The sequence below is a fragment of the Manis pentadactyla genome, chromosome 3, assembly GCF_030020395.1.
Source record: "Manis pentadactyla isolate mManPen7 chromosome 3, mManPen7.hap1, whole genome shotgun sequence".
Taxonomy (NCBI): Eukaryota; Metazoa; Chordata; class Mammalia; order Pholidota; family Manidae; genus Manis; species Manis pentadactyla.
This window is the reverse complement of record NC_080021.1, coordinates 63790438-63814688: the sequence shown is the minus strand read 5'-3', so window position 1 is coordinate 63814688 and position 24251 is coordinate 63790438. Positions and strand designations below refer to the sequence as shown.

The 24251-nt window shown below is 36.8% G+C and overlaps 1 protein-coding gene across 21 annotated transcripts in view; it reads right to left on the bottom strand.

The window, feature by feature from the left end:
* The window catches only part of STAU2 (staufen double-stranded RNA binding protein 2), a 344484-nt gene that overhangs the window by 207454 nt on the left and 112779 nt on the right, over positions 1 to 24251 (bottom strand). For 19 of the 21 annotated variants that reach the window (XM_036886315.2, XM_036886314.2, XM_057497970.1 and 16 more), the window contains 4 exons: positions 11241 to 11400; positions 9914 to 10021; positions 7689 to 7907; positions 1552 to 1689 (listed from right to left, as the gene is read on the bottom strand). In XM_036886315.2, coding sequence (XP_036742210.1) covers positions 1552 to 1689; positions 7689 to 7907; positions 9914 to 10021; positions 11241 to 11400 — 625 coding nt within the window. The remainder of the gene's footprint in view (positions 1 to 1551; positions 1690 to 7688; positions 7908 to 9913; positions 10022 to 11240; positions 11401 to 24251) is intronic. The other 2 variants (XM_036886313.2, XM_036886320.2) reach the window with 1 other exon arrangement.

The following is a 24251-nucleotide window of genomic DNA, read 5'->3' as shown; positions in this document are numbered from 1 at the left end:
ACAGCAAAGATGTATCAAAGGTTTATTAAGGTCCTACTACATACATACTATTGTAGTAGGTACTATAACATAAAGAAATATGGAGAATATAAATACAGAAGAAAGGTGAAACTTAGATATGCATGGAAGTTGATAATCAATATGAAATACTAGGTTTAAGTGATAAAATGTCTACTATATGGTCAGCATGTAATAAATATCTGTTGAATTTAACTCGATTATATTGAGAGTGAAATTCATGAGTTTGACTGGAAAAAGTTATTCTGATAGGCCAATTACAATAAAAACAGTTTGGGACAATAAGGATAATTTAAATATCGACGGGTATTAGATGAATCTAATGAATCATGCCTAACGTAAAAAAAATTTAAGAAGAAGTCTATTTCTTGGAAATACTAAGTTTATAGAATAAAATGGCATGTGGTTAGCAATTAGCTTTCAAATACTTCAGGAAAAGAAAGAAGTGAGGATTGGAGGAATGAGGGGTCAGAGGGAGAAAATAGAACCCAATAGTAGGGGGGTGGGAAGGGAGGGAGAAGGTGATTAAGGGGCATTACGATTAGCACATATAATGTGGGGGGGGGCGCACGGGGAAGGCAGTATAGCACAGAGAAGACAAGTAGTGACTCTATAGCATCTTACTGCGCTGATGGACAGTGACTGTAATGGGGTATGTGGTGGGGACTTGATAATGGGGGGAATCTAGTAACCACAGTGTTGCTCGTGTGATTGTATATTAATGATACCAAAATAAAAAAACAAACAAAAAATAGTTGAAGCAACTGTGGCAAAGTTAACTGTTATGTTTGGATGATGGGCATACCCTCCAATAGTATACTATTAAATATATCCACCTTTGGATGTGTTTGAAATTTTCATAATAATAAATTAAAGGTTTCTCCCATATTCTGGGTCCTAATGACACCTAGACATTGAGTTGGCAAATGAAGATGGATAAGTAGGGTTTTAAAAGGGGGATATTTCAGACATTCTACTTCATTCCACCCATCTGCCAATACACTAGCAACCATTCTTCAATGTCATGGCCACACAACAGTTAAGTTTCTCAGCAGTTCTGAATCCCTCAGGCCTCACCACAGTTAGGTTACTAGGTAGCTCTCTTTCCCTAATTTTCTTGATAACCCCAAAGCTCATGCTCTTGGCCCTGTTTTATCTACTACATCCATCCTTCTAAATTTGGTTTATAATTCCGTCCATCTCCTATTACCAGCTGTTAATAGACTCTGACTGCAAACTGTAATACAGTGTTAGAGATAGGCATTCTAAATGATAAGCTCTGTGGTAAATAACCTGTGTGAACTTAGAGCCCTTCCAAAACTCATCCTATCTATTCTAACACATCCTCAACACTTGAAAGTTTCAACCAAGTTGGTAGGTGGCCCTGAAGGAAATGAACGATTTAAGTGTAAAGAGTTTTACTTTCTGCTATTTATGCCTAGTTGCCTTTCCCCCTTATCTCTATTCCATCCTAGAGATTTCAAATTTTTTCATAATTTAAAAAATTTGTCATAATGTAAAAGTTAGAAATACCTGCATCACAAATTCCCGACGTCGAGGCATTCCTCTTTCTGAAAGCAAAACATAATCTGGCTCCTTTTCCTTCTTGGCCTGCTGAATTTGAGCTAGGCGGCTAATGGGATTCATTCCTTGACCATATTCTGGTCCAGCCTAAAAAACAATTTAAGAAAAATTTTAAAATATGCTTGTATAACTTGGTATTGGATCTTTAAAGAAACAGTGGTTCTCCCCCTGCCCCCAAAACTGTGACTGGAGAAGATAGTGAGAGTCATTTACAAAGATTTATACAGAAAAATCATAAAATGGACCCCAAACTGGGCTTCTATGGGATTTAGGGCTCAGCGGTATTATTGATAAATTGAGTTGACTATACTTTTAAACTCTTCCATACAGTAGAGTTGCTTCGCAACTTCTGTTCATCAAAACAGACCAAAAAGAACATGAGAAGACAAGCCATGAACTAGGAAGAGATACTGGCAATACACATAACTACATTAAGGTACATCCAGCATCCAAAATATGTTTTTAAAAACTACTAAGAAAAGGAAAATCTAAAAGAAATTGGGCAGAAGAGATGAACATATGTTTAACAGAGGAAAAAAGATATAAAAAGAATCAATTTCATTGAGTCAGAAAATGCATATTAAGATCACAGTAAGCCTAAAGCAATCTAGAGATTCAAAGCAATCTTTAACAAAATACCAACAGCATTCTTCAACAAACTAGAACAAATGGTCCTAAAATTCATATGAAACCACAAAAGACACCAAATAGCAAAGCAATCCTGAGAAGGAAGAACAAAGCTGGGGAGATTACTTTAAGCTCTACTACAAAGCTACAGTAATCAAAATAATTTGGTACTGGCACAAGAACAGACCAATGGAACAGACCAACAGATCAATGGAACAGAATAGAGAGTCCAGATATAATTCCACACATATATGGTCAATTAATATATGATAAAAGATCCATGCATACACAGTGTGGAAAAGACAGCCTCTTCAACAACTGGTGTTGGCAAAACTGGAAAGCTACATGTAAGAGAATGAAACTGGATTACTGTCTTAACTCCATACACAAAAGTGAACTTGAAATGGTTCAAAGATCTGAATGTAAGTCATGAAACCATAAAACTCACAGAAGACTAAACTATGTGTTAGAATGCACAGCAACTAGAATTCTCACACATGGCTAATGAGAAAATGGTATAATCACTTTGAAAAACAACTGGCAGTTTCTTAAAATGTCCAATGTATACCCACTCAGAGACCAATCCATTCCACTCCTTAGTATTTACCCAAGAGAAATAAAAGCATATGCTGATAAGACTTATACATAAATGTTCACAGCAGTTTTATATGTAATCCCAAAAGTAGAAACACCTCAAATACCTACCAAAGGGTGAAAGGATAAATAAATGGTGGCATACGCATACAACAGAATACTCCTTAGCAATAAAATAGAGCCAGCAGTTCATACATGAAACAGGATGGATGAATCTCAAAATGGTTATGCTGAGTGAAAGAAGCAAGGCCAAAAACAGTAGAAGCTTGGGAACTGAGGGTAGGGGAGTAAAATGGGGCATGAGAAAACTCCTGGGAGCAATGAAAAGGTTCATTACTTTGTGTCATGGTTTCACAAGTGCAGACATATACCAAAACATACCAAATAGTACACTTTAACTATGTACAGTTCACTATGTCAATTATACCCCAATAAAGCTGTTTTAAAAACTTACCAAAAACCACTTTTCAGAAAAGCAAACATGTAGTAAACCTGTATGGTAAGGAAATGTTAAACACTAAACTACTGATGGTGGTCACCTGGGGAGGCGGTCACCTGGGGGAGGAAGGCTAACAGTGAGGGGCATACAGACAGCTTCAGCCTCACTGAGAAATGTTCTATATGCAAGTTGGGCAGCAGGTCCTACTTTACTTAGTATGCTTTTAACTTATGCATAAATTCTATATAAACCTTTCAAAAGGCACTCTAGTTTTTAACTTTATATGGGAAAATGTTTATGAATAAAGCTTGCTTTAAATAAAGTTTATATATAGCTTTTATTAGTATTTTCTAAAAGAGTTAAAAACAAAAAACCTGCAAATCAAATATGATTTCTGCATGTGAACTAACTTTCTTCATACAGTATTCCTAGAAATGAAGTTTTACATCTATCGTATGGTCGGAACTTTTGTTTCCACCTGTGAACATTTATTCTAAAGCAGGTATTAGAGCAAGGATAATCACTATGTCACAGATTAAATGTTACACTAAACTTATATAAGAACCCTTGCACAGCCTTAGCTCTTCTGGGTGCTGCTTGAGTCTCTACCATAACTAGTTGGGTGCTGCAGGGTCAAATCCTGCAGGGTCTTTTAAATTACATTTAGGATTTTGGACTTAATCCAAAGAGCAATGCGAAATTAGTCAAAGATTTTAAGCAGAGGCATGACATTATCTAATCGATGTTTCTAAAAGACAATACTTTTAAAAAGACCATTTGATGTCAAAAGCACTTGAGGATAACCTATTAAAAACCCACTGTAGTAATTCAGGCAAGAGATGAGTTGGACCAAAAGGGTGGCAGAGGGATGGAAAGAGATGGACTACATTAAGAAACATTAAGTGATGGAACCAATGGATTTAATGACTGATTGGATAAACGAAGTAAGAGAGAAGACTCCCAGGTTTCTGTTTCAGCAGCTGGACGGTGGTGCCAGTCACTACAGTAAGGAATGCTGAGGGAGAAAGAGGTTTAGAAGGAAACATGATGAGCTCTGGACACAGAGTTTGAGGGGCCTGTGAAATACTAAGTGAAAATGCCCAATAGGTAGTATAGGGTAGAGTATTTGGGAATCATCTACACAAAGACTGAATGAGGCCCTGGTATGAAGATCAGCCCAGGAAGACAGTAAAGGAAGAAGACTGAGAACTTCAGTACTGCAACAGCTAGGTGTAGGGAGAGGAGAGAAAAGGAACACATTAGCTTTTGACAAAATACTGGTTTCTACTTACATTCCAAACAATGAAAACTAAGTAAATTATAAAGGAAATAAAGAAAGACCAATAAGAAAAGACAGACAATAACTTACAGGTCTAAGATTGAGATACCAATGAAAAAGTAAAGGGAAGCTTTTGAGTTTAGCACTAGAAGTATGCCTAGTTCATGAAGATATTCAAATAAAAACATCCTTTCAATGATATGCTGTCTTTATTCCTGTTTCATTTGCCTCTTTCAAAAGAATGTCTTTAAGTTCCAAAGACACTGCTGTTCATACGGATTCCAATGACGAAGAACCAGACACACAAGCCCAGTTAGATAATAATGGAGTTCTGAGACAGTAAGGATGGCTGGCTTCTTCCCGTGACTGAAATTAACTTGGGTACGTTAGTATCCTTCGTAATACAAGTTACTCCTTGAATACCAAGTCTTAGATTATCATTCTACAAACCAGTAAGGACAGTCTCCTAACAGTTGTGCCCAGAAAATTGTATCTCCAACACTGGAAAGCCTCTTATAAAAAAAGAACTACATTAAAAAACAAGATATAAACCCAAAGACATCATCAGGGCAATCTTACACTTTAACAACGTAACTCTGCAGAGTAAATCTTAAAATCCAAAAGCAGTTCACAACCAACCAGTTTCACATGGACACTGATGTCAGACACAACTGGACCTAAAACTTGACTCTGCTATGTGATCATGGGTACGATTCCTAAATACAGAGGACCCCAACTGTAAAATGGAGGTAACAGCTCCATCACAGACTGATTAGGAGGATCAAATGAGACAATGTCCTAGCTTTAATATTCTAAATAAAGTCAAGACAAATTAGCAACAGATATTTTCTCTATGTCAACTACATATAAGGAACTGCAGATACTACAGTGATATAGGACATAGAAGGAAGTGATGGAAATGTTGAAAACTGAGGAACTATTCCAAGCTGACCCATTTACTGGCCCACTGTAAGGTGTGATCACAGTTAGAATTATCTAGACTCCAACTCATCGTATGCATACTGCTTTCTCAAAATAACCTTACATTTCAAAGGATATCTACAGGTTTTATTTTAACATAAGACAGACATGGTATACAAGAAATTCCAAGTGTGACGTATGTGCAGAAAAATGCAGGGGGCTAACCTAATCTGGGAGTGGGGGAGCATCAGAGAAGGTTTCCCTGAAGAAGTCAAGTTTAAGCTGAGATCTGAATGGTAGATAGAAAGTCCTTGAATAATATGCTTATATACTAGATGTAGTAGCAAATAATAATGAGAATTCAAAAAGTTTCTCCTCCTCTTGGGAATAACAGTTAAACAATAATCTTGCTTTTACTGGATACAGTTTTTAAAAGTAACAAGAGTCATATTTATATCCTACTATAAAAATACATAGATCTTTTTCTAACCTAATGTTAGTTAATGAAGGAATTCATGAAAGATTTCATGAAGTTAGTTCATGAAAAATACATTTTTTTCTAAGCTTAAAAATAAAAATTTTTTTCTTAATTTATTCAGATTAGATTCAGTTTCATTAGATGGAAGTTACTATGACTAGTTTTAAGCTGCCATTCTGATGTAGAGCACTGCTCCTCCATCATGGTGAAACCAGAGATTTAAGAAAGTAAACCATGGATATACACATACCCATATAAAATGTGAATAGACAGCACTAAATAAAAATCAGGAGTTAATATTTATTACTTAATACTCGTACTGGTAATGAATATTTAATCATAATACTAGTGCATCCTATGTATTACTTCAGGTAACACATAACAATCCTATGAAGCAAGTTCAATTATTCTTCCCACTTTATAAACAAAGGTCATGTTCTTGATAGCCATATCCTCATCTCTAACCGTGTGGTTAGAGCATATGAATGAAAACCAGTCCTTGGAACCACTATGACTCATGAGAAGAGGCTCTATTTGGCATTTATTTTTAGTCTACCTTACATATAATGTAGAATGCTATTTCAGAGAATGCAAAACCTACATCTTCTCAGTGAAGTAATTACAGTACTCATTAAAAAGAACAAATACTCGTATAGCTATTTATTATATAAATATGTATGCATGTTTTTAAATAAAGCAAAGGTATAAAGGTATAAAACCTATAGAAATACCTCAGCTGTGCCATTGCATGATTGAAACAAAAGAAATTCACTGAAGATAAAATAAACTTCATTTCTATACTCCTTGATTCAGAGAACTCAATCAGAAGTCTGCTAAATAAGTGAGGCTGTGATGGCAATGGACAAGTGGCAATTTAAGGCTTTCTCTGGAGCAGAATCTAGCTCCATTTATGTCAGGCATATCAAGCACTCACAGGCACTGTCCTATACTAAGTGACCATTCATTCATTCCTTTGGCCTTTGCTTTTTGTGTTTTTTCTTTCTCTCTTTCTCTCTCTCTTTTTTTTTTTTGGTTAATGTAGGTAAAATCTGATCCTAACAGAGTCACATCAATTTGAAAAGCTGTGTGCTCTGTATTCTTCTTTGGCAAAGTACACATGCCTGAAAGAATGGGAACAAAATACTACTATTTACCTCATAGAGCTGCTCTAAGGATTAAACATGATACAGCACGCAAAGTGCTGGAACAAAGTCTGACACACAGCTTTATATACACTAGCTGCTGCTGCTGTCATCAGTGTCATTCATATGACTATTTCTCTGTGTCCCATTAACATTTTATGATAAACTAACAAGTTAGTACATAGCAGTGTGGGATACAGAAAGAACACTGGATTAGAGATCAGAAGAGTTCACAGTTGCTCCACATGACAGGTGGATAAAAGTGAGCTATTAAACATGTTTCATAAAACCTTATTTGTAAAATGAGGGGTAACATCATCTACCTTCCAAGGTCATGAACAGAATTATGATAAAGGTGATCATGAATGGGAAAGAAATGTTTTTACCATAAACACTAAAAATAGGTATATTATTATTATTTGATGAACAAAAGCAGGTATTCAAGTGTCTAAAAGGAAAAGGAATTACTAATTTACAGTCACATATCCAACCCTGATTCTGGGACTGTACATAATCCACAGGTTTAGGTGCCTGCCCTATGGGAAAATTTTATCTGTAGTTACTATGTATTTACCTAGTAAAACAGACCAATGTTCACAATCATACCTTTACCTTTACAATAGTTTTAGGGCGTTTTTTAAAAAATAGTTTTGGCTTCTCAACCACAGGAAGAGGTGGCAGTTTCTTGAGCTCCTGGAGGACTGTGGTCGCAGCACGCTTCTTGGAGAGTTTTTTGCTGTTTCCCTCTCCTTCCGCGGAAAACTCCCCTACTGACACTCGAGTAACAAAGCTCTTCATGTGAGGTGGTCCACTTTCTTTAATAACCTGTTACATATAAATAACATGTTTAATATAGGCACTTCAGGTGTGTTCTTGTAACATGAATCTTTCTTAATGTTCCTATCATAAAAAAAACTGAAATTAAAAATTATGCCAAAATTACAGATTTCTTTAATAAAGTTATTATGAAGGTATTATATAGAAACTATTCATTTATGATGCTTAATGAACTGAAGTTGAAAGAAAAGAATCCTAAATAAATACATTGAATTCATAATCAAAATGGTGTTGTACCAGCTTGAAGCAGGCAATTCTAAATATGATTACCCTATTTCTTATAGAACAGCAAATTAAGAACATAAAACATACCATATTAGATTTGATGGCAAGGCCATCAAGAATGATAATTGGTATATAATTGTGTACATATTTAATTTTCTCCTCTGTAAGAATAAGTTACTGTAGTACAAGGGCAATGTCTATTGGAATTCTGTAACCCATAACAAGTCCTGCATGTGGAAGCCTCTCAAACAGCTCATGGGTGAAAAATAGCCCATTTTTAATAAAGACCTTAATAGCTTTTTTTATAGAGAGGAATGTTTACTCTCTGTGACAATATCTTAAAAGGTAAATAGACTTGCCATAAAAATACCTAGCTTTCTACAGTAATGATTATGATTATCAATCTGTCTACTCTGAATGTTCCTACACCCTGTATTAATGTACTCTTTAAACTCTACCAGCTCTGGAGGGAAGTCTTCCAAAACCTGAGTGCTCAAACCTTTAGTCTCCTTCAAAATTCTGACCTATAAAAGATGCCCTATTTAGTTAAATAGTTTTAGCATTTAACATTATATTAAAATTTTATTTTCTAATACTGAATACCGATTAGGAAAAGAAAAAATAACATAGTATCTCAATAATCCAACATTACTAGGTATAAGGAATTTATGATAAGCATACTAAGTAATTTAAGTTTACCAGTGTAAACACAAAAACTGTTCATTTTAACCACTTTGATGGACATCCTCAATTTTAAAAAAAAGTATATACTTTCTGACTTAACAGATAATACTAAATATTTAACCCTTTCTTGCTCACATTAGATAATTACAACAATGCCTCTAAGGACTTCTAGGACTCATTAAGCTGTTCCTATTCACTGTAGCCTTTAAAAGGCCCTATGTTCCAATAATTTTTGAATATATACAGTTACTTTTTGATAGCTTTTCTGTATTTTCCCTCTCATTTCTTGTTGGGACCAATAGGCCTCTAAGGATATTCTCTCCCTGCTTTATTTTGCTACTTTCAATCTGCTGTGGGCTGAGAAATTAAACAACTTGTTAGAATTATATCTAAGAAGAAAGCAAACAGGTTCTCAGTCGAGGTCAGTTGATCCTGCCAGTGAGTAAAAATGTGAGACTTTCTAACAGGTAAATGTCACACAATTTGAAGGATACTCCATGACTCAGCTTATTTCCTGGATTTTTGCCTATTTTCTAGATAACTGAGTTACAAAAGTAGTGAACTCTAAATAAAGGAGGTATTATATTAATTAAAATATTTTTTCCTCTTTTAATGACTATTTTGTAACCTATCTAGTTGTAAACTAGAGAGCTGCTTAATTACTTCTTAGTGACTTCAACATTTAAACATATTTTGGCCTCCACAAATTTAGAAGAAATTAGATGTTCAATACACATGTCTTGCTATTAATTTAAATATTTACTTGAATATTTTCAATATGATCCTATTTAAAATACCCTATAGGGCACTACAAATTATCTTACACTCAAATTAAGTTTTATGATAAAAACTTAAATATCATATATACAAATGGCTTAATACAGAAAAGCCAAAGAAATCAGCAGGAAGCCATGATATTATATTAAGTCCTATTTCCCCAGGGCCTACATCATTTCATGATAGAGTCTGAACATAAGGAAGAACATTAACCTCTTCAGGATACTAGTATATTGATTAACTTTATTTGCTTATTCAAAATAATGAGGAGCAAAGGGAAAAACGGAAGATCTCTACTGAGCACATACCTCAAAACTGACGGGCATATTTCGCTTCAGAGCAATTTCAAACACTAAGCTGATCTCAGACTTATTTGCATCTTTGTCATCATCCATTTCTTTTCCTGATTCGCCATTCTAAATTACAAAACAATAGGATATGACACTGAATCTCTATTTTGTAACAAACTTTACATACAGTCTATAATCACGAGTGCCTATCTAAAAAATACAAGAAGCAGGAACCCAGAGGCTCTATCTTGTGAGTTCCTATGTAACCACAGTAGTGGAGGGCTTTGCTGTACAGCTTTTTGTGATTTGGTTTTTAGTCTTTCTCCTCGAAGTAGAAGAATAAATGCTGAGTGTGGAAATCTTTTACTCAACCATTTCCACACTCAGAATTTATTCTCCAGACCCAGTTCACTCTCGAGATTTCCACTCCCCACCTCACTATACACACAATACCTCCACTGGCATTCTAATATGATACCTAATCTTCCAAGAAGGCTAAGTTATTTAAAGAGTATGAGATACAAATGAGAATTTTGGAGCTCTGGTTCTGACTCTGGTACCAGTTTACTTATTCACTTATTTAACACATACTTCTGGAGGACCTCACCGAAGCTGGACATTGTGTGGGTATTACAGATAAAGAGATCAGGAGGCAAGAAGTCTAAGTTAGCAGGAAAACAGATAAGCAAACAGGTAAGAATCATAATGAAAGTGTACAAGGAGAAAAATACCTGTTTGACTAAATCTCAAAGGGGGAAAAAACAACAGGTTTGAGGAAAGGGGAATTGTAGAGGCTGGACTGTACAGTTTTAAATAACTAAGTGGAGAATTCATTAAGAAGCTGACTTATTAGATGTGTCTGAACTAGAAATACTATTTTAAAGTCAGTAGAGAAAGTAGCTGAAGCCATGAGAATGGGTGAAAATTACTCGATTATCCTCATATGTAAATAAAATAGGACTGAAAAATCCATAAAGATCTCCTCTGCTTCATTCCTTGATTATAGATTAACACACTATAGATTAACATGCTCAATAAATACAGCATTAAATGTAACTGAATACATTCTCATTATTGTTCACATCCCCAAATTCTGCATTACTACTTCCTATAGAAAGTGAACTCCATTAAGTAAACCAAAATTCTCAAAGGTGATGTCATCCTAACAGAAAGACGAGTCAGTATAGTACAGGTAATCTGAGAAGCAAATCAGATTAGATCACCACTCTAGTATTCTTCCCGATCAGAAGAGAGTATTTGATTCATAAAAATGCGCTTGTATTTATCTTCTCAATCACCCTACTGAGGAACTCTAAGAAATGTCACATGCAACAGTATACCACACCTGTGGTGACTTTTCTGGAATCGGTTCATTTTGTAGTGCCTGAAGGGCTTTCATTGCAGCATTGTGTCTAGCAGCTTGTCGAGTCTTTCCTTCCCCAAAAAATTCATTATTGCCTACAGTCAGCTGAACATAAAAGATCTTGGGCATTGGGCAATGATACCTAAAATAAGAAAATAAAAATATTAATGTTAGCTCAATAAAACCACTCTACTCATGGTTAAGATTTGTTTGCTGTAGAATGATACCAACCATATGATGTGCTATGCCCTCTTAACTCCAACAAAGTTTTAACTTCACAAATGTATTTATGAAAGATAAAATGTGAGTCAATATATCTATAGACAATAGAGTACATATATTCTCTTTGAAAAATGTTATTAGAAAATATTAAACATAAATTGAGTAAAAATTATTAATTATATCACAGAAGGCTTCATGGTGAGAAGATTTCAGTCAGATTTTGATGGAAGTGAGCAAATTGTTCTGGTGCTGAGGTCTGGGAGCCACTACAGAGGCTGGAGACAAGCAAGTCTATTCAGGTGACAATACACAGATTACTGTGCATTTAACAGAAGATAGGTGTGATAAGAAATGGGAGGGATAGAGGGATGGAGCTACTATGCCAAGACAATACATACTTTGCAAAGTAATAAGGAGATCAGATTCAACATGAAAGTATAGGGAGTTTAAGCCAATTCTTACACATAAAGAATCATAATAAAATGTATTTAAGGTGAAAAATTTTAGCAGGTTTGTGTTTAATGAGACTAGGTAAGGAGGCATGACTAGAAAGCTGCAGGGATGCAGACATGAGGGCATAAAAAGGAAGAACAAACCTAGAGAAATTAAGAAGAAAAAATTAAAAGGATTTGCAATAAAATCCATGAACTCAATTATTTATGGGGTACCTTCTATATGACATGGAAATAGGACAATGAACAAAAACACACATTGTACTGGGGAAGACAGACAATAATAAATAAGGTAAATATGTAGGATATCCAGTATGTTGGAGATACATGTTAAATAGGAAAAGGAGAGGTTCAAAAGTGTCAGGGAGGTGGGTTTTAGATAGGGTGGCCAGGGAGGGTCTCACTGAGAAGATGACCATTGTGTAAAAGACCTGAATGAGGGAGGAAACTACACAGGTTTCTGGAACAGCGCATCTAAGGCGGAGAAAACACTAAGTGCAAAGGCCTTGAGGCAGCAGTGTGCCAAGAATGTTCAAGCAATTCGGAAGATGCCTGTGTGGTTAGAATTGAGGGAGTGAGGAAAGGTAAGCTAAGAGAAGAGGAGAGGTGACTGGATTCCACAGGGCCCTCCGTAGAAATCACTGTAAGGATCTGACTTTTACCTGAGTGAAATGACCAGGTACTAGAAAGTCTTGAATAGCAACACAACATGATCTGACTTTCATTTTGGAAGGCTCATTTATTATGTTGAGAACACACTGTCAGGGAATGACGACAGAAGCGAGGTGCTCTGTTAGGAGGCTACTGCAATAATATGGGGGGAAAGTAACAGTGGCCTGATTTACAGTGGCAGCAGTGGAAGTTTGTAGAAGTAGCTGGATTCTAGATACCTATCAACAGTAGAGATGATGGGGTTTTACCCAAGGACTAGGTATGGAATATGACACAGAGATTAAGGATGACACCCGGGTTTCTGACCAAAGCAACTGGAAGATGGAGCACCGTGCAGTAAGCTGGTGAAGACTGCACAGGAATGGGTTTGTTGGAAGTGGGTATCAGCAGCTCTGGTTTGGAGATGTTCAATTATTCAACCTATTAGATATCCAAGTGGAGATGTGAAATGGACAATCAGATTTACAAGTCTGGACTCCAGGAAAGACGTCCAAAATGGGGATACAATTTGGGAATCATCAACCACATTGATGGAATTTAAAGCCACAAGACAAGAGAACTCTGTGGGAGGGAATGAAGGAGGAAAACCAAACAAGCATAGTGTCCTTCTTGAAAGCCAAATGGGGAAAAGTGTATTTAGGAGGAGGGAGGGGTCAACTGTGTCAAATGCTACCCACAGGTCAGGTAAAATGACTTAGAACTATGACCACTGAATTGCACACTTTAGCAAAATTAATCAGATCGATTTTGGTGGAATGGTAGATTTATAATTGTAATTCTAAAAAACTAAGTTAAAAATCACTCCAGTGCTGAAAGATACCTGTTTCCAAACAAAGAGAAGTCCAACTGAGGTCCTACTAAATGTTAGATGATTTTTGGACATCCAAGTAGCAGTGTTGTATATTCGACCTGATAAAAACTGGACAAAGCCCATTGTACAATAATTCACCTGGCAGATGGGACTAATCAGTTGAGGTTTACTGAAGGTGAAGGACTAGAAAGGTACATGGTACTAAGATGCAGATTTGGGAGGCAATAACAGAAACCATGTGAGTGGATAAGCACCTGGAAAGGGTGAGTGTAAAGGAACAAAAAAAGAGAGCCTAAGGCTGGGATCTGATTGAGGCCCATGATCAAGCATCAACAGCAGTGAAGGAGATGAAAGAGTTAGAGAGAAATTACAACATGATGTCAGGGCAATGGAGAGTCACCAATGTCAAATGTAATGGAAAAATCCAGAGTATGAAAAGAAAAAAGAAAAGACTGCTGTTTTAAATTCTTAAAGTCAGTTTTCTTGGCCCACAGTTTTCTATTAATTTGTTTGAAGATAAAGTATTTAAATATGTTTTGATTACATGTCTTATGTTCTCATTTTTAATTAGCAAATATTAAAAAGTTGAAAAAATCACTTACAGTAAGAGATTTTTAACATGCAGAGACTAAAAAGCATTAAAAACCACAATCTTTTTTGCTCTTTGATTATAGTAACTAGTGTATTGAAGGGTGCAATTTCCTATTACCTATATTTTATTTTAAGATCCCTTTATAAAACAGAAATTTTGACAGACTCATACAGTGAATACAGGCTATCTTCACTTTACATCCCACAAAATTCAGTTTTTCCACCTCCCTAAAATTTTATGCATATTTTTCACTGGTTCCACTCTAAGACTTTAAAACAGACAACCTGAAATCAGAAATTTATTCCTGGACTGAGATCTTATATGGCAGGCTTTCACCATAAAGCAAATGTTTACAATTAATTATACACTTCTGAAAACAGAGGTCCACAATGGGAATGCTAAACAGACTTTTAACTACGGTAGAGGGAGTGGGCGCCACTATAATCACTAAGGTCTGCTGACAATTACAAAACTCACTTTGGTTTGCCACAGAGACAAACAAAATTTCTGTTCATTATGACTTTACTGGAATATGATGTCATAACATATAACCATACTGAAACAATCTGCTGATTTTCTGACCAAAATATTAATTGCACACTAAAGAGCCCTTGGGGCCTCTTCCTTTCAGGCCATCAAATATGGCTCTATGTATGTGTACATGCATGCATAGATACATATGTGTGTGTGTGTATTATATTGCATAAATATCAGAGGGAAAGTTAGGTATGCTGTATTTTTAACATAAAAAGTAAAATACTCCAGTACTAACAACAGGGAATACCAAGACCAGACGCCTGACTTATTTCATTCCAGTTTCATTCCATCCTCTTACTTAACAATGATGCTTAATAATTTACCGCACGTGGTTTGAATACCTTATATATCACATCTCCTCATATCATCATGACAATTAAGATTAACCAGAGCATTCTCATTAATGACACCTAGACTGAATTATAATAGAGCTGATGCAGAATGGAGTTTTGTGTTAGTTCCTGGTCTACGAATACCCCTTTGATAAAGAAACACTAGAAGTTTAACTTTAAAAGTTGGTATGTTCTATTTAATGGAGCTCCTTTTTCTATTTTTATTTATTTCAAACATTAAGCTTATTTTTGGTAAAGTACTTATAATAGTTGATGTACAGATTTCTACAAATTAGTACACATCTACTTCATCTTACACTGCTATTCTTCAATTATTTTTCTAAAGCACAGTTCTATGGTCAGTGCTCAGGTTCCCTTAGTGACTGCTGTTAAAGGATGAGCCATGAAAACTCACCCACCAAGGCTATTAAAGTTTCAGGGTCAAATGACTTCTACCTGCAGCCTCCAAAGCATATTTTACAAAACATGATCCCACATTCATCAGAATCATGTGCTTGTTAAAAATGCAGTTTCCTGTGCTACCATGATCTGCTGAATCTGACTTGGGATGGAAAAGAAGCTTCACCTTAGTTAAGTTTTCCTGGTGAGTCTTTGTACACTACAAGTCTGAGAGCTGATGCTCCACACTGTCACCACATCCCACAATATAGCTTATGTGACTTGACTGCTTCAAACTTCATGCAAGCAAGGAACCACCTACATTCCTTACAGCACCAAAGTTAAAGGTTTCCTGTATCTCTCATTTAACCCTCCCAGCAGCCTCATAAGACAGATGTCCCTGTGGTCACCTTGAGAGGTAACAAATCTCCCTAACAGAGCTGCTGGAGGCAAATATGAGTCTGTCTAACTTAAGAGCTCAGGAAACTCAAGTAATTTCCTAAAAATCTGCTTTACCCTCTTCTATTTTTGTCCATGTTTGTTTACTCAAATGACTGTGCCCTTGGCAAGCCAGAGAACCTAACAGAAGAGTTCTTTCTAAAGTTAGTGTCTACTAACATACTTCAGAGGCCTCTTCCTGAATAGCTGAAACAAACTGAACTCCATAATGAAATCCTCTATTTTTATGGTATGTCAAGCCAAGCAGGATCACAAATAGACACAACTGAGTAGCCTATCAAGAGAAAAAGTCAGAATAATGGGAATCCTGTGCCACACTGCCTACCAGTCTATATTATATAAAGGCTGCTTGTAAGGCCTTTTTTCCCCATGCTTCTTTGTCCTCTGCCTATTGAATGTCTTACAAAAAAAGAAATAAAACTTCAAATAAAATAATATAAAGGCTGGAGGAGGAGCCAAGATGGCGGCTTGAGTAGGGCAGCGGAAATCTCCTCTGAAAACAATAAATATTTTTGAAAATACAACAAATGCAACTATGCCGAACAGAGAGAACAGAAGATACACTACAACAGCCAGGCTACATCTACAACTGCAAGAACTCAGCATCTCACAAAAAGGGTAAGATACAAGCCGCGACCCGGCAGAAGCCGAGCACTCCCCCAACCCTAGCTCACAGGTGGGAGGAAAGGAGTCAGGGCAGGGAGGGAGTGGAAGCCCAGGACTGCTAAATAAACAGGCCTAGTAATCCTCACCGGGAGCACAGACACACATTGCACGGTGTGCTGGATATTAGGGAAACGGAAAAGTAAAATCTGCGAGTGGGTCCCTGCAGCCAGCTCCCCTGGGACAAAAGAAAAGCGAGTGCTTTTTGAAAGTCTTAAAGAGACAAGGGCCCCACACCTGGATGGAAGCATCCCGGCACACTCACCCACTCAACCCAGCAGGCTGGGAATTCTGAGGAACTTCAGGCACCCAAACCCCCTGGGCGGCAACACACCTCTGAAGCCCATTAACAGCAATGAGCAACCTGCCATTCATTCCCCCCTGCCAGCACTGCAACTCCACAGCAGCTGAGCAGCAAGACAGCGACCCACCCAAGCAGCTGCCCAGAGTCTCCTCCCAGTGCACAGCTACCCGGGCCAGACCGAGAGGCTGCTGCCAGCACGCAGCTGCCCAGCACAGACAGAGGAAGCTGGGGCAAGGCACAAATGGGTGCTATTCTTGAAGGAGAACACACCTGGCACACGTGCCACTCCCCGCAGGGCTCTAGGCTACCCCGAAGGCTGAAGGCTGCGCTGCCCACGGCAGCTCAGGGGATTAACCCAGAGGCTGCTCCTGGTGTGCGTGTAACTGACACAGGCAGTGGAGAAGGGCAAGGCTACCAGCAAGCAGGAAGGGTATTTGTTCTCCCAGCTGACACATGAGCTGCCTGCCTAGGACTACCTCTATCACCATGAAAAGGCAGAAGAATCTGCTACAGTCAAGAATCACTGAGACAACCCCAGGGAAAGAGCCAGGGGAGATAGGTAAAATTAATCTTCCTGAAAAAGAATACAAAATAAAGGTCATAACCATGCTCATGGACCTGCAGAGAAATGTGCAAGAGCTAAGGGATGAAGTCAGGAGGGAGATTACAGACATCTGGAGGGAGATTACAGAAATGAAACAATCTCTGGAAGGACTTAAGAGCAGACTGGATGAGGTGCAAGAGACTGTTAATGGAATAGAAAACAGAGAACAGGAACGAAGAGAAGCTGAGGCAGAGAGAGATAAAAGAATCTCCAAGAATGAAACAATATTAAGACAACTGTGTAACCAATCCAAATGGAACAAAATTTGCATTATATGGGTACCAGAAAAAGAAGAGAGAGAAAAAGGGATAGAAAGTGTTTTTGAAGTAATAATTGCTGAAAACTTCCCAAAACTGGGGGAGGAAATAGTCTCTCACACCATGGAAGCCCACAGAACTCCCAACATAAGGGACCCAAGGAGGTCAACACCAAGATACATAATAATTAAAATGGCAAAGATAAAAGACAAGGACAGACTACTAAAGGCAGCCAGAGAGAGAAAAAAGAACCTACAAAGGAAAACTCATCAGGCTATCATGAGACTTCTCAACAGAAACCTTACAGGCCAGAAGAGAATGGCATGATATATTTAATGCAATGAAACAGAAGGGCCTTACCAAGAATACTGCATCCGGTAGGATTATCATTTAAATTTGAAGGAGGCATTAAACAATTTCCAGACAAGCAAAAGCTGAGGGATTTGCCTCCCACAAACCACCTCTACAGGATATTTTAAAGGGAATGCTCTAGATGGAAGCACTCCTAAGGCTAAATAGATGTCACCAGAGAAATAAAATCACACCAAAGAAAGCAGACCAACCAAATACTAACTAAGGCAAAAAATAAAATCAACTATTCACAAAAGCAGTCAAAGGAAATACAAAAGAGTATAGAATAAAACACTTAACATATAAAGAATGGAGAAGGAAGAATAAGAAGGGACAGAAATAAAGAATCATCACACTGTGTTTATAATAGCTTAATAAGTGAGTTAAGTTAGACAGTTAAATAGTAAAGAAGATACCCGTGAACCTTCAGTAACTACATACCTAAAAAAAAAACTGCAATGGCAATAAGTACATATCTTTCAATAATCACCCTAAATGTTAATGGGCTGAATGCACCAATCAAAAGACACAGAGTAATAGAATGGATAAAAAAGCAAGACCCATCTATATGCTGCTTACAAGACACTGACCTGAAACCCAAAGAAATACACAGACTAAAAGTCAAGGGATGGAAAAATATATGTCATGCAAACAATAGGGAGAAAAAAGCAGGTGTTGCAGTACTTGTATCAGAAAAAGTAGACTTCAAAACAAAGAAAGTAATAAGAGATAAAGAAGGATATTACATAATGATAAAGGGGGCAGTCCAACAAGAGGATATAACCATTATAAATATATGTGCACCCAATACAGGAGTACCGACATATGTGAAACAAATACTAACAAAATTAAAGGAGGAAATAGAATGCAATGCATTCATTTTAGGAGACTTCAACACACCATTCACTCCAAAGGACAGATCAACCAGACAGAAAATAAGTAAGGACACAGAGGCACTGAACAACACACTAGAACAGATGGACCTAATACACATTTACAGAAATTACACCCAAAAGCAGCAGGATACACATTCTTATCAAGTGCACATGGAACATTTTCCAGAATAGATCACATACTAGGCCATAAAAAGAGCCTCAGTAAATTCAAAAATACTGAAATTCTACCAACCAACTTCTCAGATCACAAAGGTATAAAACTAGAAATAAATTGTACAAAGAAATCAAAAAGGCTTACAAACATATGGAGGCTTAACAACATGCTCCTAAATAATCAATGGATCAATGACCACATTAAAACAGAGATTAAGCAATATAGCGAAACAAATGACAACAACAGCACAAAGACACAACTTCTGTGGGACACAGCAAAGGCAGTTCTAAGAGGAAAGTATATAGCAATCCAGGCATATTTAAAGAAGGAAGAACAATCCCAAATGAATAGTCTAAAGTCACAATTATTGAAAATGGAAAAAGAACAAATGAGGCCCAAAGTCAGCGGAAGGAAGAACACAATAAAGATGAGAGAAGAAATAAATAAAATTGAGAAGAATAAAACAATAGAAAAAAAATCAATGAAACCAAGAGATGGATCTTTGAGAAAATAAACAAAACCGATAAACCCCTAACCAGAATTATTAAGAGAAAAAGAGAATCTACACAAACAGAAACAGAAATGAGAAAGGAAAAATCACAATGGACACCACAGAAATACAAAGAATTATTAAAGAATATTATGAAAATCTATATGATAATAAGCTGGAAAACCTAGAAGAAATGGACAACTTCCTAGAAAAATACAACCTTCCAAGATGACCCTGAAAGAAACAGATAATCTAAACAGACCAATTACCAGCAACGAAATTGAATCTGCAATCAAAAAATTACCCAAGTACAAAACCCCTGGTCCAGATGGATTCACCGCTGAATTTTATCAGACATATAGAGAAGACATAATATCCATTCTCCTTTAAGTTTTCCAAAAAATAGAAGAGGAGGGAATACTTCCAAACGCATTCTATGAAGCCAGCATCACTCTATACCAAAACCAGGCAAAGACAGCACAAAATAAGAAAACTACAGACCAATATCCCTGATGAACACAGATGCAAAAATACTCAACAAAATATTAGCAAACAGAATTCAAAAATACATCAAGAGGATCATACATCATGATCAAGTGGGATTCATCCCAGGGATGCAAGGATGGTACAAAGTCCATCAACATCATCCACCACATCAACAAAAAGGACAAAAACCACATGATCATCTCCATAGACGCTGAAAAAGCATTGGACAAAATTCAACATCAACTCATGATAAAAACTCTCAACAAAATGGGTACAGAGAGCAAGTACCTCAACATAATAAAGGGCATATATGACAAACCCACAGCCAACATCATACTGAACAGTGAGAAGCTTAAAGCTTTTCCTCTAAGATTGGGAACAAGACAGGGATGCCCACTCTCCCCACTCTCATTCAACATAGTACTGGAGGTCCTAGCCATGGAAATCAGACAAAACAAAGAAATACAAGGCATGCGCAGATAAGTAAAGAAGTCAAACTGTTACTAATTGCAGATGACATGATATTGTACATAAAAAACCCTAAAGAATCCACTCCAAAACTACCAGAACTAATATTGTAATTCAGCAAAGTTGCAGGATACAAAATTAATACACAGAAATCTGTTGCCTTCCTATACACTAATGATGAACTAGCAGATAGAGAAATCAGGAAAACAATTCTATTCACAATTGCATCAAAAATAACAAAATACCTAGGAATAAACCTAACCAAGGAAATGAAAGACCTATACCCTGAAAACCAAAAGACACTCTTAACAGAAATTAAGGAGGACACTAATAAATGGAAACTCATCCCATGCTCTTGGGTAGGAAGAATTAAAATCGTCAAAATGGTCATCCTGCCTAAAGCAATCTACAGATTCAATGCAATCTCTACCGAAATACCAACAGCATTCTTCAACGAACTGGAACAAATAGTTCTAAAATTTGTATGGAACCACCAAACACCCCGAATAGCCAAAGCAATCCTCAGAAGGAAGAATAAAACAGAGGGGATCTCGCTTCCCAACTTCATGCTCTACTACAAAGCCATAGCAATCAAGACAATTTGGTACTGGCACAAGAACAGAGCCACAGACCAGTGGAACAGAATAGAGTTCAGATATTAACCCAAACATATATGGTCAATTAATATATGATAAAGCAGCCATGGACATACAATGGAGAAATGACAGCCTCTTCAACAGCTGGTGTTGGCAAAACTGGACAGCTACATGTAAGAGAATGAAACTGGATCATTGTCTAACCCCATACACAAAAGTAAATTCAAAATGGATCAAAGACCTGAATATAAAACATGAAACCATAAAACTCTTAGAAAAAAACACAGGCAAAAATCTCTTGGATATAAACATGAGAAACTTCTTCATGAACATATCTCCCCAGGCAAGGGAAAAAAGAGCAAAAATGAACAAGTGGGACTATATCAAGCTGAAAATCTTCTGTACAGCAAAGGACACCATCAATATAACAAAAAGGCTTCTCTACAGTAAGGGAGAATATATTCATAAATGACAGATCCAATAAAGGGTTGACATCCAAAATATATAAAGAGCTCATGCACCTCAACAAACAAAAAGCAAATAATCCAATTAAAAAATGGGCACAGGATCTGAACAGACAGTTCCCCAAAGAGGAAATTCAGATGGCCAACAGACACATGAAAAGATGCTCCACATCGCTAATCATCAGAGAAATGCAAATTAAAACCACAGTGAGATATCACCTCAGACCCATAAGGATTGCCACCATCCAAAAGACAAACAACAACAAATGTTGGCGAGGATGTGGAGAAAGGGGAACTCTCCTACACTGCTAGTGGGAATGTAAATTAGTTCAACCACTGTGGAAAGCAGTATGAAGGTTCCTCAAAAAACTCAAAATAGAAATACCATTTGACCCAGGAATTCCACTCCTAAGAATTTACCCTAAGAATGCAGCAGCCCAGTTTGAAAAAGACAGATGTACCCTTATGTTTATTGCTGCACTATTTACAATAGCCAAGAAATGGAAGCAACCTAAGTGTCCATCAGTAGATGAATGGATAAAGAAGATGTGGTCCATATACACAATGGAATATTATTCAGCCATAAGAAGAAAACAAATCCTACCATTTGCAACAACATGGATGGAGCCCGAGGGTATTATGCTCAGTGAAAGAAGCCAGGCAGAAAAAGACAAGTATCAAATGATTTCACTCATCTGTGGAGTATAAAAAGAAAGAAAAAAACTGAAGGAACAAAGCAGCAGCAGACTCCCAGAACCCAAAAGTGGACAAACTGTTACCAAAGGGAAAGGAACTGGGGAGGATGGGTGTGAAGGGAGGGATAAGGGGGGAAAAAAAGAGGGCATTACTATTAGCAGACATAATGTATCGATGGGGGGGACATGGGGAGGGCTGTGCAACACAGAGAATACACATAGTGACTCTACAGCATCTTACTAAGCTGATGGACAGTGACTGCAATGGGGTATGTGGGGGGGACTTGGTGATGGGGGGAGTTTAGTAAACATAATGTTCCTCATGTAATTGTAGATTAATGATACCAAATAATAATAATAATAATAATAATATAAAGGCTTCCCTTTCTTTAGACACCAAAAAAGTCTTCAGATTTGGCCCATTTGCAAAATATCACAAAACAGTACAACAATAAAAAAAGGTAGTGTATTTGAATTAATACTTAGTAGCCCTTATATAATTTTGTTTCATTTTTGAGCAAAGTTAAGATTTTACATTCTTATATATAAGTATTAAGAATGTAAGCATTCTCCTACTTATATCTGGCTGTCAACTATAACAACTTTCCATACCATATATCCTTGCTATTACCCCCAAAATTACTTCATTAATGCCCTTTCTGTGGGCTCATTTTGTATTATCTTTCTGAACTAAATCCATGTGTCCTCCCTACCATTCTGTGACTGCCTCGCTCTCCAAAATCTCCACTTTTCTAAGTATTATTTTTACAAGGTGAGAAAGACATATTCCAAATAACATAAGAACTTTGAAAAATTGAAAAATAATTGCCTTATTTTATTTGATGGCATTATTCATAAATCTCAACACAGCTTAAGTGTTCCTATCTCCTCTACAGGTTTATGACTTGAAATATATGAACATGTTATCTTCTGATCTAATAAGGAGAGGGTTTGGATTTCTGTGTTTATTTCTAACATTGACCGAAAACAGAAATGTCACTTAATCTTTCTCTCAGCTTACTTATCTGTAAAATACTTGCAGAATCTATGTTTAAAGAACTCTAAAATTTAAATGACATGTTGCTTATTTTAAGTCTTTGTACACTTTTTGGCACTGCTAAGCATTCTCTGTCTATCGAAAAATACTAGGTTTTATCCTAAAGCTGTAAAATAGTCCTTGGCACATTTTCAAGCTTCTAGGTATATAAAATGTCTAGATGGGAGAGGGTTCTTTCTATATATTCACACCTATAAATTGTAAAAATGTTATCTTTTGTGGGATCAATATTATGTCTTGAGGAATTCTAAAAATTAAGACCTACTAGAGAAGATTCACAAGGCAGCTGAAAATCAGCTTTAAAATAGGTGCAAGGATATTCTATTCTCTTTGTAGAATTATTATAACTGTTTAAGATGCCTAGGGGAATGAAAATACAGAAAGATACGCACTAAAAGCTGGGACACAGTGTTTTGGAGGGATGGAATTATAAATGACGCTTTCTTCCATAATTTCAATTTTTAAAACATAACATAGTTGTACTAGAGTATAAACAGAAAAAAATATTTAACTGAAGTAAGTCTAGTTCCTCTCCAAATGAGTAGAGATAATTTGAGTTCAAAATGTACATCTAATAAATTAGTGGAGTGACTTGTGAAAGACAGAATATGGGCCACAAGAGTGAATAATCTGCACTGACACTGACACTAGCACCACAGCAGGACCATGGAAAGTGGAGCATGTTAACAAAGAACCCATTTTGTGAACACAAGATGCTCAATCCCGAAACTTGGATCCAGCGTAAACCTATTCTAGCCTCTTCTCTAAATAGATGTCTAGATAAATCATCATCAGCGTCCCCCCACCACCACTATTATCAGAATTACAGCAAAGACATACAAAGATTATGGGCCAGGCACTGTACACAACTTATCCCCCTCAGTCACCATAACCCCAACTTCATGTTACACATGGGGAAATGAGAAACAGAGACATTAACTACCTTGTTCAAGCCCACCCCACTTGAGCCAGCTTTTGAACCCAGGTGGTCTCACTCTAGAGTCCATGATCTTATAATCTTGACACTCTACT